Raw genomic sequence first — 21,281 nt, 5'->3', positions numbered from 1 at the left:
ATCCGGGCCTCGCAGCATCCTGTAAATTTCAATATAATCCCCTGCCATCCCTCTAAACTCCAAAGCATACAGACCCATAGTCCTCAACCGTTCGTCATACGACAAGCTCTTCATTTCAGGGATCATTTTTGTGAACCTTCTCTGGACGCTTTCCAAGGCCAGCACATTCCTCCTTAGAGACGGGGCCCAAAACTGCTCACAATACTGCAAATGGGGTCTGACCAGAGCCTTATACAGCCTCAGAGGTACATCCCTGGTCTTGTGTTCCAGCCCTCTTGACATGAATATTAACATTGCATTTGCCTTCCTAACTGCCGACTGAACCACCATGTTAATCTTAAGAGAATCATGAACAAGGACTCCCAAGTCCCTTTGTGCTTCTGATTTCCTAAGCATTTCCCCATTTAGAAAATAGTCTAAGCCTCCTTTCCTCCTTCCAAAGGCATTTAGCCTCGCATTTTTCCACATTGTATTTCATCTGCCACTTCATTGCCCACTCTCTGAGCCTGTAAGTTCTGTCTGTAGCCCCACCCCTTCAGGCCATGCCCCTTGGGCTCTGCCCTCTTCAGGCACCGCCGCTTCATGCCCCCCCCTTTTAGCCCTGCCAATGCCAGGTTGCCAGGGGCCAGTGCCTGGGCATTGCCCTGCCATGTCACTGACCACCCGGGGGCTACAATGGCATCCAAGTCCTTGGTGTGATTATCACAACTGGTCTCCATTTTTGGAGACCAATAGTGATCCTCGAAGGAATCACGGTACGTTTGCCATGAATGTGTAAATTGGTTTAGATCCATGGTAATCCGGTGTTCTTGCCCTCCCTGCGTGTGAACCTGATGATGCTGCTGGTGGGGGGGGGGGGGGGGGGGGGGGGATGCAGGGGGCAAATCCTGTTATGACCCTCTTGCGAGAGGTTCTGGCCAATATGGGATTTGCGCCCACGGCGAGCGGGCCCAGAAAATTGTGGCCAATGTCTCTGTCTTAAGCCTGCTGTATTAATGCAGCATGGCATGCTATTAATTAAATGGACCTGTGTCAGAATATCAAACTGCACTCATTTTTCTTTGCATTACTGGCAGTCTGTCCAGTTTGGAAACTTTGGATTCTTTCTTTGGAGTTCAATTGGATATTGGATTTGGATTTTGTTTATTGTCACGTGTACCGAGGTGCAGTGAAAAATATTTTTCTGCGAGCAGCTCAACAGATCATTAAGTACATGAAAATAAAATAAAGGAAATACATAATAGGGTAACACAAGGTACACAATGTAACTACATAAACACCGGCATTGGGTGAAGCATACAGGGTGTAGTGTTAATCAGGTCAGTCCATAGGAGGGTCATTTAGGAGTCTGGTAACAGTGGGGAAGAAGCTGTTTTTGAGTCTGTTCGTGCGTGTTCTCAGACTTCTGTATCTCCTGCCCGATGGAAGAAGTTGGAAGAGTGAGTAAGCCGGGTGGGAGGGTTCTTTCATTATGCTGCCTGCTTTCCCCAGGCAGCGGGAGGTGTAGATGGATTTAATGGAGGCATGTCCGTGTGATGGACTGGGCTGTGTTCACGACTCTCTGAAGTTTCTTGCAGTCTTGGCCGAGCAGTTGCCATACCAGGCTGTGATGCAGCCCGATAGGATGTTTTCTATGGTGCATCTGTAAAGGTTGGTGAGAGTTAATGTGGACATGCCGAATTTCCTTAGTTTCCTGAGGAAGTATAGGCGCTGTTGTGCTTTCTTGGTGGTATATATGGCCATAATTAATGTTCCAGGAAAGTTGCATTGGGAAAACATTAAGTAGAAAAGGGTTGTACCATGAAGAGGTTTTAAGTTTCAAATTTGCAATTTTGTAATTTTTCTTCAATTTTCTTTTCAGTGGGAAGAAATCAGTGGAGTGGATGAGCACTATATACCCATCCGCACCTACCAGGTCTGCAATGTGATGGAGCCCAACCAGAACAACTGGCTGCGGACAAATTGGATTCCACGGAACTCTGCTCAGAAAGTTTATGTCGAGCTTAAGTTCACTTTAAGGGACTGCAATAGCATCCCTTTGGTCCTGGGATCCTGTAAAGAAACTTTCAACCTCTATTACATGGAATCTGATGAAGATCAAATTGTTAGGTTTCGAGAAAGCCAGTTTGTAAAAATTGACACCATTGCTGCAGACGAGAGTTTCACCCAGATGGACCTGGGTGATCGAATCCTCAAGCTGAACACTGAGGTCCGCGAGGTTGGGCCAATCAACAAGAAAGGATTCTATTTGGCCTTTCAGGATGTTGGTGCCTGTGTTGCTTTGGTGTCGGTGCGTGTCTTCTTCAAGAAGTGTCCTTTCATCACCAGGAACCTGGCTATGTTCCCAGACACAGTGCCTGGGGTGGACTCGCTGTCCCTTGTGGAGGTGCGTGGTTCCTGTGTCAATCATTCCAAGGAGGAGGACACACCCAGGATGTATTGCAGCACTGATGGAGAATGGCTGGTGCCAATAGGGAAGTGCCTGTGCAATGCTGGATATGAAGAAAGAGGAAGCACGTGCCAAGGTAACAATTAGTTGGGCTAGAATTGGGAAAACTTCCCAGTCAGCAGTTTGTAAAGTATTTGAACCCATTTCAGGAACTCTGTTATCAGTTTCAACAGATTTGCAGAATTCCCTTTGTTTACAAGGCAATGCTAACAATCTACAGACATTTGTAGCATGTCACAATCTCATTGAGCTGGAATCCCTCTTTAAAATGGATTATATTTTAATGCTTCCAACAACTTTTCAACACATCTCTGTTTTTAAAAAAAAATCCGTTGACATTATTTTCGAGCCATTGGGTGGGGGGGGGGGGCGGGGTGTAATTGAATTTTCTAATAACAATGCAGCTAATCTTAGGTCACACTTGGTAATTTTACAGAGCTCCAATTATTCACATTTCAGATTGTGGGATCCCAAAAGTCATACGTTCCTGCTTGAGTGCACTTAGCAGAAAAAATAAAGGAACATTATTCATTCGCAGGAATTGTACAAGTTGAGTTCTCAAGGCTACCTGGGGAGATGAAGCACTGGTCCTCATTAGAGGTTTTGAGGGCTACAGGTGTCTCGTGTGAGCTGGTTAAGCGTTTGCCTCCCCATACCATAATTTGGCAATGCATTTATTTTTTTAAAGTAGTCCATAAGTTAATAAAGCAAGTACATTGGAACATAAGTTTGATCCAGTGTCATTCAAATTGGCCAACATCCTTGTGAGCATCTCTTTATAAAATTCAGTAAAATGGTAAATTCTCAACATATTAGTTCCTGGGGCCATTGTCTAGTCTAAAGTACTGGCACATTGATAAGGCAAAAGTATTTTTTTTAACTGTCCACATAAAGGCACTCCAATTTCAGTCAAAGCATGTCAGAAAACCCATTAAAATCTGGCCGATTTTAGCCTTGTCCCATTTCCTTAGTATTATCATAAAATGAATGTTCGTTATTGTAAATACACTTCGGCAGATGTTTGGAGTGTCAAGTAAAACGCATTTAGGCCAAGTTGCTAATAGTGTTTTCAAAGACAAGCAGCGTCGTCTAAGTACTGTACAGGTTAGGCCCACTCTCATGTCATTCTTTTTATGTGGAACAGTTGTTTTATCAAAATGTTTTAACCGCATGCCTCATTTCAGTTGTTAAGCAAATGAGAGTGGCTGCGCACGGGATGATGTAAATTGAGGAGATAGCACCTTAGAGTGTGTTTGCTCCTTTATAATTCCTTATCCTTGGCAGCGATCCCTTTGAAGTACAGCTATGCACTTGTTCTTCTCAGTCCTTGCTGAGTTGTTTAATGGAGGCTGAGAACACCATCTTTCCATCTTTTTCAGGACTCTTTGGTCTCATTGCCTCTATCAAAAAATGGGTATACTCCAACAGTATCTCTTTGGATTATTCCACTCCAGTACACTTCCTTGAAAAACTGGTTGATCTAGAGAACTCCATCCTAATACATTTTTTTTTTAAATGGATAATTTGAAAATGTAGATGGGATCTATTCCCCCAGAATATTAAAAGAACAATGCCAGTTAAGAGCCCATACAGTTTCAGGCTAGTGATAGGTGACTGTCATTTGGTTCAGCTGGCTGTGACCTCGGACAGTTATCTCAGTTTCAGATTATTTTCTGTAAGGCATTTCTTACCAGCCATTCAAAATACATAAACCCCAACCCTCAGTAATGTAGTGCTTTTGTTTCCCACTTGACCCCTTAAATGCTCTTTTGAGTGGTTGAGCTACAGCAGCGTCCGTTGTCAAGTAGAAATGTGGCACATCCACAGCACTTGAGGGGCAGAATTCTTTCTCGGATGTTTTTGAAGGGCCCATTATAGCTCTACTTCTAGAGCGTGCCTAATAGAGACTAATAATGGATCATCTTACATACAAATGACAGCTGAGGCGGTAACCTCTGGTGCTTTCACTGGCACATTTTCAAAGAAATAACAGCAAGGAAATGAAATGGAAAGTCTAAAGTTCCCACTTGAACTTCAACTGTAATTTTGTGAGGCTGCAGAAAATAGAATGCTATTTTGTCCTATAATGTCTTTTAAATTACTTGAGATAGGCATGCATTACACTTCAGAGTACTCAAAAGGCCAGTATATGACCACAAAGGTGTTTTAAAATATTTAAAATCAAATCGAAGTGGTGAATGAAAATGATACCATCAAAAGGTTAACACTGTTTCCATAGCGACCATTTAATACTTGGCAAAACAACATTGCAACAAGCAAGTCTGTCTTCTCATGCATTTTCCCATGAAGCTCTTTACCCTCTTTATTGAGCATTTTTCAAAGGAGCGTTCGGCATTGCTTAATACTATCAATGCATCAGTTAGTCTAAACAATTCAAGATGTAACGCAAAGCTGAGAAAGAATGGTTTGGATCTGTCCAGATGTTTGCAGCTGTGAAATATTTTGGTTTGCAGGGAGATATCTGTCAACCCTGAATCAGCACTTAACACAGAAAAAGGAGGAGTCGATCTCTATATGCCCCCCTTCCTCCCCTGCTGCTCATCCCCCCCCCCCCACCCCACCCCTGAGGACTGTCAACCAATCAATAAGATCATGGCTGAACTTTTACATCAACTCGGCTTTGCCAAGAATCTATTGACTTGTCTTAAATATATTCACTGACTGAGCGTGGTCTGGAATAGACAAACCAGGTGTTGTCCTGTGTTTAGTGTCAGAGAGTTAATACTAAATAAAACCATAAAATGCTGGAAATGATCAGCAGGTCAGGCAACGGCTGTGGAGCAAGAAATAGGATGGTGACCTCTCTTCAGTTCTGATGAAGAGCCATAACCTGAAACATTACCTCAGTTTCGCTCTCCTCATGTGTTGCCTGACCTGCTGAGTAATCCCAGCATTTTGTTTTGGATTTCCAGCATCTGTAGTGTTCAGCTTTTGGATTCATGCTAAATGTGGAGCTTGTGTCGCTGATGTTATGACCAAACAAACCAGTCTTCGGTCTGGTGATATCGATGTGAGCCGACTCCAGCATTTCAAACTCAGACCCAAGGCCTCAATATTACGAAGAAAGAATGGACACAATTAAATTGCGTTGAAACTCCAGTCTTCTGGTCCTAAAACGGGAATATAAAAGCGATCCACAGTCAGCTGAAACTTAGCCAAATTAATCAAGTTTCGAACTAGTTTTGTTACAAGAAGATTGAATTCAGATTAGCATAAATTTAAACCTATTTAGTTGAATGACAAAATTGATGGAATTTGGATTAGCAATAAACTCTGTGTCCCTGCACAATTGTAGAACTTGAAGCAGCTTAGATTTTGAAAGGCTAAATTAATGTAGCTCAGATCTCTGACTCCGATGCTGGGTTTTTTAAATTAAATGTCGAAAATCAATGTAACTTCTGCTGCTTGGCATGATTTTTCCCTTTCACTCAATTAAATGTCTAGACTTGTATGATTAATGCAAAGGTATCTGGTTCGGGTTTTGCCCCTCTAATTTGAATAGGAATTGCGCAATCTCATTTGGATTTGGGCAATGTCTAATGTTCTATTAGAAGTCTGAATCCTGTCCTTATTGAGGTAGGTAAGTAAAATGGTGTGTGGAAAATTGTTCCGTCAAAAACACCTTGAGACCAGAGAGATTCTAACTTTCGGCTCTCATCTGCATGCCTGGCCCAAACCTTTGGAAAGTAGCACCCTGTATCAGTGGGTGGGTAGCTCAATGTTAGTTAGTAGAAAGCTGTGAACAGGCTCCGAAGAAAAGATCCCGAGCACAAAGGTAAGGCATGTATCTTTGTTGGCGAGCGCAACACAGCCTAGGCAGTTTGTGCAGCGTTGGTCAACCAACTCAAGCCTTGAAATCCAAGCCTGACTGTATTGCAGGTTTCTGAGGCAGACTTTGAGAATGCCAATATGCTCTCTCTGGTCCAACAATTGAGGAAGTTTATTAAAAGTAAACAGCATTCGTACAGTGCAGAGGTGAGGAACATGCAGAATAGAATCCCGATGGCAGGACCTGATTTGCATCTCATTAGCTTTTGCACTTCCAATCTCGAGAAGGGACTTCCTGCGATTAATGACACTTCTAGTGGAAATTTGTGACAATCAAGAATGTGGGATTCACTCCGAAGATTCCTGAACAATGTTTGAGCCGATTCAATGCCCTGCAGGGGGCTAGCAGGGAACCAGAGTGATTCACGCAGCTTTAGCTGCGGATACGGGCCCCCGCTCTTCCGGTTTCGAGTCCGTGCATGCACATGGCAGCGGCCGAGCCGAGCGCTTTGGTGGACTCGGACCGCGGAGGCAGCTGCAAGATGTAGGCCCTCCTGATCGGCCGCGCGCCCTTGCATCCGACCCACCCGATCTGTCCCCGGCCGCCCATAAGACCCCCCTCCCGGTGCCCGATCCTCCCGCCCCCCACCAGGGCAGCCACGGACTGCATCCGCAGCCGCCACGCAAGTGTCCCGACCGGCCATAGCATGTTAGTTCCATGTCATCGTGAACTCAGCAGGTTGGGAGCGGTTGGCCTCTGGCAATGGCCCCCCAGCCGCGCGGAATAATTCGCCTAAACAGCGATTCTCGGGTCCCGGAGAATCGGCGAACCGGCGTCGGGACCGATTTTGGCCCCCGCACCAAACACAATTTAGGTGCGGGGCTGCGGAGAATCCAGCCCATAATCTTTATAATAATCTTTAATGTCACAAGTAGGCTGACATTAACACTGCAATGAAGTTACTGTGAAAAGTCCCTAGTCGCCACATTCCGGCGCCTGTTCGGGTACACAGAGGGAGAATTCAGAATATCCAATTCATCTAACAGAACGTCTTTCGGGACTTGTGGGAGGAAACCGGAGCACCCGGAGGAAACCCATGCAGACACAGAGAGAACGTGCAACTCCACACAGACAGTGACCCAAGCCGGGAATTGAACCTGGGACCCTGGAGCTGTGAAGAAATAGTGCTACCCACTGTGCTACTGTGCCGCCCACCGAATATCAAACATGATTATTAACAATGAAATGGCCACATAGGGCGATAGATTAGTGTTGCAAGGTGAAAGGTAATATAAATCCCATTCTAGGACCAGGAATAAGCCCTGAGTATCTTATGCTATTCTATAAAATTGTGGATGATCTGTGACTTAATACCTTGTCCTTGCTCCATATCCCAAATATTCTAATCTCCCACAACTGACATTACAGTTCCTAAATATTTATGATGCAACATAAAAACAATTATTTCACAAACTCATATTTGAAATAATTGTGTCATCATGGGACATCTGACTGCCATACAGCACAAAGAAATGAATTAGTGTTAAATAAATACATTCTCCACAAATATCTATCCTGCTATTGAAAGAATTAATATCTGGCATTACTCGCCCTGTGATAATGATTGTTTATTCGGATATGTCAAATATAGTGAAAGGAAGTCACAAGCACGGTGGAGAAAGGGGAACCGGTAGATGTGATGCACTTGGATTTCTAAATGGTATTTGGTAAGATGTCACATCAAAGGTTACTACACAAGATAAGAGTGCATGGTGGAGGGGACTAAAGATATTAGCATAGGTAGAGGATTGGTCAACCAACAGAAAGCACAGAGTATGGTCAAATCAATGTTTTTCGTATTGGTAACCTGTAATTAGTGGACTGCCACAGGGATCAATGCTAGGGCCTCAACTATTTACAATCCACATGATTTGGATGAAGGGACTGAATTCATGGCAGCTAAATGTGTCGATGACAACAAGATAGGAATGAAAGTAAGTTGTCAAGAGTTTTTAAAGCACGGAAGGAAACCCTTCAGCTCATTGTGTCCACGCTGGCCAACAAGCATCTAATTACTCTAATCCTATTTTCCAGCATGTGGCCCTTCGCCTTGCATGCTATGGCTCAAGTGCTCATCTAAATACTTCCTAAATGTTCTGAGGGTTCCTGCCTCTAACACCCTTTCAGGCAGTGAGATGAAGATTCTCACCACCCTCTGGGTGAAAAGGTTTTTCCTCACATTTCCAATGAATCCCTCGCCCCTTACCTTAAATCTATGGCCCCCACTGACATCTCCACTCAGGGGAAAGGTTCCTCCTGACCTCCCTATCAATACCCCTCATAATATTGTCCATTTCAAACAGCCCCCCCCCCCCCCCCCCCCCCCCCCCCCCCACCACCACCACCCCTCACAGCCTTCCAAGGAAAACAACCCCAGCATATCAAGTCTCTCTTGATATCTGAAACATTCCAGCCTGGGCAACATTCTGCTAAATCTCCTCTGCACCCGCTCTTGTAAGCAATCACTTTCTCTCCATAGTGTGATGACCAGAACTGCATGCAGCTGTGGCCTAACCAGCACTTTATATAGCTCCAACATAACTTCCCTGCTCTTATATTCTATATCTCGGTTAAGAAAGGCTAGTATCCTATATGCCTTCGAAACCACCATAACCTGTCCTGCTGCCTTCATAGATCTATGGACATGCAGAAAGAATAGAAACGCAGTCTACTGTTTAAATGGAGAAAGGTTGCAGAACTCAGGGGTATGGAAGGATCTGGACATCCCGGTAAAAGAATCACAAAGAAGTCAGTTTACAGGTACAGCAAGTGGAAAGAAGGCAAATGAAATGTTGGTGCTTATTGCAAGAGGATTGAAACATAAAAGTAGTAAAGTTTTACTGCAACGCTATGCGACATTGGTAAGACCACAACTGGAATACTATGGTCTCCTTCTTTGTAAAAAGACTTTAGAATCAGTTCAAAAAAGGTTCACTTGACTCATTACTGAACTGAAGGGTTTATTTCAGGAAGAAAGATTGAACAGTTTGGGATTTTATCCATTGAAGTTAATGAGAATAAGTGATAATCTTATTGACATATGTAGATTTTCCGGCTATTGGGATTCTCGTTTCCTGCTAACAGCGCACTCCCACCCACGGATTTTCCAGCGGCGTGGGGTGACTTCAATGGCAAATTCCATTGACAAGTGACGGGGGTAGAGAATTCCGCGAGTGGCGGGCCATTGAGAAACACCAGAGACTCCCGCCTGTAAAATTCTGACGGGACCTGGTAGGTACAGGGATACCAAAGGGTGCTTCCTTGTGTGGAGGAGACTAGAATTAGGTGACTCAATTTATGAATAAGAGGTCTCCCTTTTAAAATGTATATGAGGAGGCATTTATTTTCTCTAAGAGGGCTGTTTGTCTGTGGAATTCTTTCCCCCCAGAAAGCAGTGGAGGCTGGGTCATTGAATTTATTCATGGCTGATGTGGTGGCTCCAGTCATAAACTGGAGGCTCCCAGCAGTTAACAAAGGGGTTTATTGATTAAAGGCAGTTTAAGCAATAGGCACAGAACACTATGCAACATGTCTTGATCCACGCTGCCTGGGGTCCTGCTCCAAGGGCCCCGCAGACTCCCCATTGGTCGGGGTTCACGCGCTCCGCATGATTGGCCCTGAGCTGATCACGTGGTACATGGAACCCGTCCCCTTAAAGTGGTCACACTACTACAGTGAGTTTGACAGATTTTTGACAGACAAGGGGGTTATGGGGTTGGGGGGAATGTGAGAGGTGAGGGGGGAAGTAGGGGGGTGCAGACCGTGAAGTGGAGTTGAGACCATAATGCAGCCATGATGTGGTTGAACAGGCTGAATGGCCCACGCCTGCTCCTAAGTCCTATGTTTCTATGTTCCAGTGCTTGTATTATTTAGGATAATATTGGAAGGTTACCATATTTTATAGGCCTGCAAAAATACTTTAGCCACCTAGACACCACGCAGGTCACATTGTATCATTATATGGATGGAAGTGAAGATTTGGGCTAAAGCTTCAATAAATAGCAACGTATGCAATGGTGACGATCAGAATGGGCATGTGCTTGAATGCAATGTGACACCATTGCCGAGGGGCCCAAACGGATACCACAATACTGTTTCAGTTTTGTGTTATGCATTTTGTGCAACTGATATCCAGCAGCTGCAGTGGGTTACCTCCCACTTATGAAAAGAAATGCACTTAAAAAAACAAGAAAACTTTTAGAACATGTACACCTGTAGAATATTGACAGATAACTCATATACTGGCCAGTGCTAAGACATGATTGTGCTAATTCCTTAAGAATATTGTGAAATGTGATTTTTAACTGTTCCCGTATGTTGTGCCCCCCTCCTTTGTCAGCAGTGCATGCAACACCTCAGTATTTAAAATTGTGGCCCTTCAATAAATATCCCACTTGAGTTTTACGGGCACCTGGAAGTGAATATATGATTCCGCGGACATTTCAAATTGGTCAAAGATTTCTGTTCAGTGTTGTAGGTAAAGCTTGATCAAAAGTAGTTTGAGGATAAGCTGTGAACCTTTTAGGACTGGGGTGAGGAGAAATTTCTTCACCCAGAAAGCGGTGAATCTGAGGAATTCACCACCACAGAAAGTAGTTGTGGCCAAAAAGTTGTATATTTCAAGAAGCAATTGGATGTAGCTCTTGGGGCTGAAGGGATCCTGGGATATGAGTGGGAAGGCGAGATCAGGGTATCGAACTTGATGATCAGCCATGATCATAATGAATGGCGGAGCAGGCTCGAAGGACCAAATGGCCTCCCACTGCTTCTATTTTCTATGTATGTTTCTATGCAAAATCAATTCTGGAAATTACATCATAAACTGCACTTATCTATTCACACTGCCACTAGCCACACCATGTTAAAGGTATTCTACAAGATGTTACAAGAATGACCCATGGTGTAAGAAATGTTTTTAATGGGTGTGAACATTCCATAACAAAAAACTAAAATGCTCAGATGAGTGTGCAGTGAATTATATCACATATGAATGAAGATTCATTCACCAGTTTGCAACTTGTTTACAAACTAACGAACGCAGATCGTTTCGTACGTAATTCCCGATTTGAGCATCTTCATTTTGTGAACAAAAGACTGTGCATTGCACATGATTCCAAAAGATTGGCTTTAAACTGGAAGGGTGAGATTCTAATGCTTCCATTATAAACAGTGCAGCTCAAGTAAATTATGCAATAAAAAAGCTGTAAAAAAATAACGCCAAAGTTTTGAATTATGCTGTAATTGTGAGAAGGGTAGGCACAATAACAATCTTAATATATTTAAACTGAAGCTATTTCCTGTTTGTAGTTGTACCTTAATGAGGAGTACAACATGATGTAGAGCTGGCCAATAGAAAGATGACCTCTGTAATGTGACACTCTATAGATCACATAAAGCCGTAGATCATTTGTGAAGATTTCCATAATGAGCAAAAGGTTAACCTCAGAAACAAAACTGGCTTTCTTTCTTTCATAGGATCAAAGCATTCCACCTTTGTTGTCACAACTCTTGTTGCTTACTTTGTTCTATCCATTCCTTGTAAGCAAGGATGTTAGGCTGTGCCTGGGCAGAGATTTTACTTCACATACTGTTGTTGTGCGGTAAAGCATGTAGCTTGGGCTCCCCTTTTCAGCATAGACACTGCTGGTGAGCTATTGACCAAGGACCTGATGACCAGCGTGGGGTTTGCCAGCTGACAGCAGGGCATGTGACCATGATGGATGATTTCCCCTTTCAGCAGAAAATGACAGAGATATGAATGAGAGAAGGCTTCTGAGGCCCATTGGGGTTTCACTGTGTACTTTGTTACAATAGGGAGTAATTGAAGCCATGTCCTTCTCCTGATGCTGAAGAATGTTTGGCACACTAGGATAGTGATAAATAATTGTCTACAAAAGTCAACAAAGAAACTGTAGGAATCCTCAAAGGGAATGTGCTGGCTTCAAATAATGAAAAACAATAGTTCTAGGCTACTTCTACATTAAGCATTTATTGGTGTTTCTGTTATACAGTGATAGTTTTTTTTAAAATAGCTAACTATTTGCAATTGAATATGGCTCCGTACAGCCTTGATGTCATTGGCCTAGAAACAGCTTTGCATCTGATGGCCAGTGATGATCCATGTCCTGGAATAGATAGCGCCTGAGGCCCACCAGGCCTCATTTAAATGAGGCTTGCTAACTGCAGACAATGCTGTGGGTCCCCATGCAACTCACTGGTGAATTGGCATTGGACTTCAGGCTGCAGTCTGCAGGAGGGGCCGAACAGAAGTCAACAGTGATCTTCAGCACTGCACTGGAGCCAATGCTCTTCCTGGCTCCACATTCAGGGGAGTAAGTATTCTTTAACAAAATGGCTCTTTTTGGTGGTCCCTTTCAGTGATCCCTTCAAGGGCACACCAACGTTGGCAGGCTTCAGGCCACATACTTGCATTTGTGAAGGGCCTATAACATCTGTTTGAGGCATATGGGCCCAGGACACTACATAGCAGAGGTGGAGGTGTAGTATTACATTCACTGGACTAGTATTCCAGAGACCTAGGGTAATGTCCCAGGGACCAGAGTTTGAATCCCACCACGGCAAATGATGAAATTTGAATTTAATAGAAATTTGGGGTTAAAAGTCTAATGATGATCCATGAAACCATTGTTGATTGTCGAAAAACCCATCTGGTTCACTAATGCCCTTTAGGGAAGGAAATCCACTCTCTTTACCTGGTCTGGCCTACATGTGACTCCAGACCCACAGCAATGCTGTTGACTGTTTACCACTCTCTGAAAAGGCCCAGCGAGCCATTCAGTTCAAGGGCAATTAGGGATGGGCAACAAATTCTGGCCCTGCCAGTGATGCCCACATGAATGGATAGAACAAATTCTGCCTTCAACAAAATGATGTGCAGCTTACTTCCAAACCAGAAAGTTGTGCACATGCTATCCACCATATTGAGTACTTTTGTGCCCATCAGACAAGTCCCAGCCTTAATCAATTCGATGCTTTCCCCTAAGGTTCCATGGCGTTAGAGGATTTTTATCTCAGGGCAGACTGCGACTGGCAGCCTGAGGCTAAATCACTTCGGCAAAGAAAATAATTTTCTCATTTAAAATAACAATTATGGGTACACTTGAAGCAAACTAATCAAAATTTGTTCCACTGTTGGAAATTCTATGTATTAAGCCCTCATTACTGTCATAATATGAAACCAAAATAACAATAAATTATTTATTGTTTGAAAAAAACCAAGCAAGAGGAGGAGGCTTTTGCTTAGAGCTGTGTTAAACACCCACACTTCCCACGGAGCACAGCAGTTAATTGGTAGGTTAATTGATGAAATTTTTACTTGTTAAGATTGTTTTTATTTTCTTTGATGTGATAAGAGCAGTGATAAGAACACAAATATTGCAAGATGCAAATATTGGCGCCACAGCTTTCATTACATATTAGTCAGTACCAGATACAAATTGTGGGAGGTCTTTTGGTGCAGTGGGACCATCCCCACTTCTAAGGGACCAGCAGTGCCAGGGCAGCACCCTTCCCAAAGGGCATACAGCTAGGTGCCCCCGATCCTCTTAGAAACCCCCACAAGTGCTGTTCCACCTGATCCTCGTTTGTGGAGACCAGTACCAAATGGCGCTCATCCGAGGTACCCAAGATGAAGGAATTGAATCCCAAATCCTCAGGTACCTTGCAAATCTGCAGATTATAGAGTAAGGCTTACTGCCTCGCTCTAATATGCAGATTTGCTGGAACGTGATTCTGCCCATTGTGGGTAGGATTCCCCTTGCAACATCTCGCAAAAGTGCGTTGAATCTAGCGCAACGTGGCTGGAGGATCGCGCCCTATGAAAATAATGGACAGGAAAAGACCCATTGATGCGTCCAGCCTGTCTCTCAGTTAAGGGGCGGGATTCTCCGACCCCCCCCCCGCCGGGTCGGAGAATCACCGGGGGCTGGCATGAATCCCGCCCCCGCCGGTTGCCGAATTCTCCGGCACCGGATATTCGGCGGGGGCGGGAATCGCACCGGGCGGGCCCCCCCCCCCCAGGCGATTCTCCGGCCCGGATGGGCCGAAGTCCCGCTGCTGGAATGCCTGTCCCGCTGGCGTGGATTAAACCACTTACCTTACCGACGGGAAAGGCGGCGCGGGCGGGCTCCGGGGTCCTGGGGGGGGGGGTGCGGGGTGATCTGGCCCCGGGGGGGTGCCCCCACGGTGGCCTGGCCCGCGATCGGGGCCCACCGATCCGCGGGCGGCCCTGTGCCGTGGGGGCACTCTTTTCCTTCCGCCTTCGCCATGGTCTCCACCATGGCGGAGGCGGAAGAGACCCCCTCCACTGCGCATGCGTGGGGATGCCGTGAGCGGCCGCTGACGCTCCCGCACATATGCCGCCCTGCAAAGTCATTTCCGCGCCAGCTGGCGGGGCACCAAAGGCCTTTTCCGCCAGCTGGCGGGGCGGAAGTCAGTCCGGCGCGGGCCTAGCCCCTCAAGGTTAGGGCTCGGCCGCTCAAGATGCGGAGGATTCTGTACCTTTGGGGCGGCACGATGCCGGACTGATTTGCGCCGTTTTTGCTGCCGGTCGGCGGACATCGCACTGATCACGGAGAATTCCGCCCCTGATGAGGGCTGAAGATGAGATGGGATCACCTTTGCCAATGCTGCTCTGTAACCAGAGTAAACTACTTTCTTTCTCCTCAATTGAATGATGGGATTGTCCTGGGTGTTGGATTAGTTCACGGCCAGTATCATTGTGATCAACTAGAGAAGGAGTACCCAAGTTGAGACAGAATGACTCAGTACTGAGCTGAATTCTCCAAAAATGGGCTATGTCCTACCGCCGGCGTTTCACTCCAGACTTTCCTGACAAAAATAAAAAGCAATTCACTTACCTTCAGGGGCTGGCAGGGACCCGGAGTGATTCTCGCAGCTACAGCTGCGGAGATGGGCCTCTCCATTTCCATTCTGAGTCCGCGCCTGCGCACAGCGGCAGCCTCCAGTGGCCGTGCCGAACGCAATGGCGGACTCAGCCAGCGGACCTGGACCAGCAAACAAAGTCCCACCAATCTGCCCAGCGCTACTCCATCTGACCCGCCCAATTGCTGCCCCGGCCACCCATAAGGCCCCCCCGGTGCTTGATCCCCCCGCCCCCCACCAGGGCGGCCACGGCCTGAGTCCGCAACCGCCTTGCGAGAGTCCTGACTGGCCAGACGTGGTTATAACCACACCATCTAGGGCAGCACGATGGCCCTGTGGTTAGCACTGCTGCCTACGGCGCTGAGGACCCGGGTTCGATCCTGGACCCGGGTCACTGTCTGTGTGGAGTTTGCACATTCTCCCCGTGTCTGTATGGGTTTCACCCCCACAACCCAAAGATGTGCAGAGTAGGTGAATTGGCCATGCTAAATTGCCCCTTAATTGAAAAAAAAATAATTGGTTACTCTCAATTTATTTTTAAATTTGGCCGGTCGGGACCGGAGTATCACTGGGAGGGCCTTTGGCAATGGCCCCCCGACCGTAATTTGCATGCGAGCGATTCTCCGGGGACCGGTGAATCGCAGGAGCGGCGCCAGGCCCGATTCGGGCGTAAACGTCGATTCTCCGCCCATGCGCCAAACGCGATTTCGGCCCTGGGCTGGGGAGAATCCAGCCCAGTGTTTCTGTCTCTCTTCCTCTCCCTTTTGATGGAGTGCTACAGTGCTCCAGCTCTTTCCATGGTTAAGGCAGTGAGTAGCTGTGTCATATAGGCAGGATGATTGCTGGCTTGATCGCCACTGTCTGGTGAGCTACAGTGCTTTAATATAACTCTTGCGTTACTTGGCTCCCAATGTGCTTCAGACCCACTGAAAACACATCATTCTGCCAGTTTGTTTCAGTGAGTCCAGTAGTTTAATATTTCTCTTGCTTTAGGCTGCATAAGATCTTTGCTTGGTAAATTCGATAGCACTAGCCTGACATCTTCATCATTGCAATTGCAACAAATTCCAACCAAATGCGAATTCACTCCTATTGTGTAGAATCATTAAGATCAAAACCCTTTCCGTTCTGTTTAATTGTTTAGAATTCCTTACCTAAATCATACACACAGATAGGAAATTGTGATTCAAATGCAAGATTTCCCTTTATCTGCCATACATGAATGGTCAGCTCACTAAATATACTCAGTTGATTCACACAACATCTAAAGCTGGATGCACATTTCAGAAATCGAATCAACTCTGTGTTAAATAGGCATTTTGTGGTCGATTTATTCAGATTGAATGAATGAATGAGTAAATGGGTACATTGTAAGTTTTAGTTGAAGTTGACAGGATACCAGATTTAAGCAGAGCATTTCTTGTGCATGCTCTGTTTCAACTGTGCTTATAAATAAGGCACAACTTACAGTCTGGAGATAACACTGACTATAAATATAAGCATAGATAAGCTCGCAAAATGGAATCTTCAAAAACAGCGCATCACACTGCAGGGGGATTTGGAAACCTCTTCGGTCTCACCCTGCTGATCGTCACTGGTGTCCCATTCGCGACATTCATAAATCTGGGTCATGTATAGTTAACCAGGAATGAATGACCAGACAGGTTATCTGATAATTATGTTAAAAGTGCAGGCAATGTATTAAAAATGTCAAACTAAAAAGGGTGTGCAATGCTGAAATGTAACTTAATCTTTTTGCAACACTCAACTTTGCCTCTGAGTGATGTTATGCTATTTTAGCAGCAAAGGTGTGATTTATCATGTTCATTTTCATGTTGTAAAAATGTCGGCATTCCCAGGAATACGTTTCTAAAACCTGGCACCACAGGATTCCACGATTGCTGCCGTAGCCTGTTATTACTGTGCCTTAACAAATGTAGAGGGAGGGATTTGGGGGAGGGGAGGGGTCACTGGGGGAGAAGAGATGAAATCAGGGCCCAGTGGGGCTTTCTTGAACCATAATCCTTCAGAAAATTTAGAACTTTTGGACGTTTGGATTTTTACATTATTTTTATAAAATCACTTCTATGTCTTTCACTGTGTTTTAAAATCTTGACAAAGAAAAAAAGCCAGAAACTGATGCCACATGTGTTGGAATTAATTTTTTTTAAATGACTTGGCTGGTGGGCAAGGCATTAATCCACTTGAAAGTGCAGCGTTTAATTACTAGAATAAAACACGCGATTCACGAGTGAGCAGTTTAATCCAGTGAAGCTGGAAAGGGCCATGTTGGAACTGGGACCTGTGCCCATTTAACAGAATGGCATTACTGAGGTGGAAACCCGATTAACCTACTGCGTTTAATTACTTTAAGCCGGTGGTAATTAAACTTTATGACCAGGGATCACTTACTCAGTTGTCATAGGTGGCATAAAGAATGCACACTGGGTACTATTAAGCTGTGTTTGAGCACTCATTATTGTTTAATTTCCCTCCCCCACCCCTGTTACCAAGTTGCGTGGACTTTTATAGACTAAATCCCCTGTAGTGACACTAGGGTACAAATTACTGTCTGCAATGTTGCCATGCAAGCTTTCATTATAATTATATCAAAATCTTCACTTCTTAAAGGTGCGAGTGGAGAAAAGAATTTGCTCGGAATGTGTCAAACATGCATGCAGTAAATTCCATGACCATTTTTAGGCTAAAGTTGCCTCAAATGACCTATCACATTGGAAGGCCTGGGTCTGAAGGCCGTATGTGTTAACTTGGTTCAATCAGTGGCACGCTCTGTGACAGAAGGTTATATGCTCCCGCACCATTTCAGGATTTGGCGTAGAAATGGGAATTGGAATGACCCCGGCCACAAAATGACTCAAGGAACTTCCAATATTTACAAGTGACCAGTGCTCCGCAGAGACCTGGGCATCCCCAGGGTGTTCGCTGGCAAAGTACGTTTCAAATTCCAGGTAGGTCCTCTTTTTGGTGACAGCCTTCCGTGATTCCTTTAAAATATATTTGGTTGGACCACCTGTAGACCACATTTCCCACACACAAGCAACATGCATTGGAAAGAAGGCTCCCTGACTTTGTAAAGGACCCCTTGAACAAAAGCATTCGCCTCCATTTGCATGCGTGGAGGTTCTGATCCCTGTTTAGGAATTGGCCTTCAATGCCTTTTTAAGCTATTACCAATTTGGCATATGTGCACTGAATTGCACCAATGAATCAGTACCTTCTGGAATGGAGGAAAAATGGGTCGACTTTTCCCATTTCCCCTCCATCGCCAAGTCTCCCAGCACTCAATCACGTCCATAAAAATAACATCTGATATTTTAGATGCATGAACAAATTCTAAATAGCATTACAAATTTCAAAAATATTCCCGAGGAAGAAGAATAAATGGCTTAAGTCACTGTTTAATAGTGAGCATTAAATCCCAGGTTAAAGATTAAACGTTGCTTTTGTGACGCATGAAATTCAGCTTCATAAATCAGCTGCTTTTTGTTTCTGCAAACCTGGGTCAGTTTGAAGAAATCATTTCAAAAGTGAATCAGTCTGTCCAACTGAGAAATAATTGTCTGGATTGAAGTGAAATTTCATGGCGACTTTGCTACATTGCTACAAAATTCAAGTCCGTTCAAAACAAAAAAGATCATTTTTGAATCCTTTAGGTACCCGGGCATTGGTTTTCTCAGTATTCATCGTTCCTCCCCTCCAGTAAAATGAATGACAGGTCCATATCTAATTTAATCGGTTGGAATGATATGGAGCTGTATTCCATGCAACAGAATAACTGGAGCTTTGAAAACGCCTTAAAATTGTCAATTTTTTGTCATTGAGCTCAGTGTATGTCATTTTGAATATAACATGCCATAATGTGGCTTTGATGGGATGCCAGGCTTCTATCAGTCGTGTGATACTCTCAGAGTCCAATTCTATTACATCTGGTTTTCAATAAAATGTGCTTGCAACACACTTTGTTCCATAAATGTGCATTTTCAGCGAGACATTTTGCACAATGAGACTGGATTCAACATAGCATCCAAATTGCGACACCATACTACTTTTCAGTGTGATGCTGTACAATCCTGGCCTCCGGGGAGTACCAATGGCGCATTAATTATTGTTTTAAAAAAAATAATAGAGTTTCATTGCAAACATGTTATTGCTTGAACTTAATTTGTCAAGCCTTCGAACAATATTGGGCTCTCCTGGGGTGGGGGAGAGCGCAAACGGAGTTCTTTGCCGTGCTGCAGCGAATCATTTCCTTTCCGACTCTTTCATGGAACTCTAGCGTGCTCGGCCAAAATCAGAGCAAACGCTTTATTCACGTAAATAGTAAAATGATTCAAACGGTTACAGAAGTGGAAAAGGAACCTGAGTAGGAAGCAAAATGGTGAAAGCTCAGTGTCCGTCTCTCTTTCCAACATTTTTTTATATCTTATTAGGCACATTTATGAATTTTTGAGCTGAAAGGCTCAGCCTTTTATCTAAAGAAATTTCAATTGGTTTCTGCTTTTAAGCCACCGGTTTCAATGCATTTATTGAATAGTAGCTCATACAATCTTCCTACAGTTGTCTCGTCTGATGAGCTTTTGTAAATTGTGTCATAGTCGACTGCTTTGCCAATAAGCCAGAAAAAGTCAAACCTTTCTGTCACTAATAGTGTTAGTGCTTAATTCTGCATGCAGAAAGCTATTTGATGTGAATCAAAGCCTTTCTTTGCGTTTAGCAGCATTTGTCAGAAGCAATAGAAGTAATTTAGGTGATATTTCAAAATAAGGTTGAGTTAATGTCTATGAGGAATAATTGTCCTTTGTTCAGTAGCAGAGCGACAGATTGTTTAAGCACAGCCTGTGATCTGCCATTTTCCGCCTCAGACACTTAATATCTCCCCAAACATTTAAGCGATCAGCTAACTTGATTTATAACTGTTGAGATAGCGCAAAATTAAAAATTAATTAATTTGAATGAATTTGTAATCAAGTGGACAGGGCTGAGCTATAGTTATGCTAATAAGCCTATTCTGTTCACACTTCAAGCCAGCTGATCCCCAGAATATGTGACAGCTGCAACATGCGCAACTGACAAATGGAACTCAGCTCAGGGGAAGGGTCAGTAGTTTGGCTGTAAGCCTCATGGGCCTCAACTACAAGTGGGTTAAAGTCTTGTTGACAGTGCCTCGCAGCAAGCGAAAAAAAGAGAATTTCGACTCTGACTTCCTGACAATGCCAATAGGTTAGAGGTTCAGTCAATAAGGTGAAGATGGACCAATCAATAGAACGGAGGTGAACAGCTTTGACTAAACCAAAGCTGTGGTCTACACAAGCAGAGCAGCACAGCCGCAGCACTGATCAACTGGTGCTGACTGCCCTTTTCTTTTACGAGCATTACTTCTACAATCCCACCAAGGAAAGAAACCCGAGGCTTAATAACATGTTCAGAAGGTCTTTTCTGACCACGATATCAGTCTGCAGTCAGCTAAAATAATATTTACAACAATAAAAACATTTGCCTGAAGGGAAATAATTTGATCATTGTAAATTTTTTGATGCTTTCCATTTTCCTATTGTATCTCTACAAGTGTAGAAAGAGGCCGTTCGGCCCCTTGAGTTTGCACTAACCCTCCGAAATAGCACCTGACCCAGGCCCACTCCCCGCCCGATCCTAAATACCCCATAACCCCATCTAACCTGCATATCTTTTGGTCACTAAGGGGTAATTTAGCATGGCCAATCTATCTAACCTGCACATCTTTGTGGCTGTGGGAAACCGGAGCACGTGGAGGAAACCCACGCAGACATGGGGAGAATGTTGAAGATCCACACAGACAGTTACCCAAGGTTGGAATTGAACCAGGGTCCCTGGCACTGTAAGGCAGCAATGCTAACCACTGTACCACCACTATTTTGATGCTCAGTGGTCATGTCTGTTAAGTCCAGTTTTAAAAACAAACATCAAAAATTGAGTGAAGTAATTTTAAAATAATAAAGTGCTTGAGTGAGGCCATGTTCACCTTGAGCGCTGAATCCAGTTATAGAATCATAGGGCGCGAGTCAACTAAATAGGAACAAA

General features: G+C 44.4%; 1 protein-coding gene across 2 annotated transcripts in view; it reads left to right on the top strand.

Annotated features, from left to right (window-relative positions):
- Nucleotides 1-21,281, top strand: part of epha3 (eph receptor A3) — a 329,916-nt gene that overhangs the window by 78,306 nt on the left and 230,329 nt on the right. For both annotated transcript variants that reach the window (XM_072513451.1, XM_072513450.1), the window contains exon 3: nucleotides 1,862-2,525. In XM_072513451.1, the coding sequence (XP_072369552.1) occupies nucleotides 1,862-2,525 (664 nt within the window). The remainder of the gene's footprint in view (nucleotides 1-1,861; nucleotides 2,526-21,281) is intronic.

Source organism: Scyliorhinus torazame, chromosome 8, assembly GCF_047496885.1.
Source record: "Scyliorhinus torazame isolate Kashiwa2021f chromosome 8, sScyTor2.1, whole genome shotgun sequence".
In the NCBI taxonomy this organism is placed as follows: domain Eukaryota; kingdom Metazoa; phylum Chordata; class Chondrichthyes; order Carcharhiniformes; family Scyliorhinidae; genus Scyliorhinus; species Scyliorhinus torazame.
This window is presented reverse-complemented; position numbering and strand designations above follow the sequence as displayed.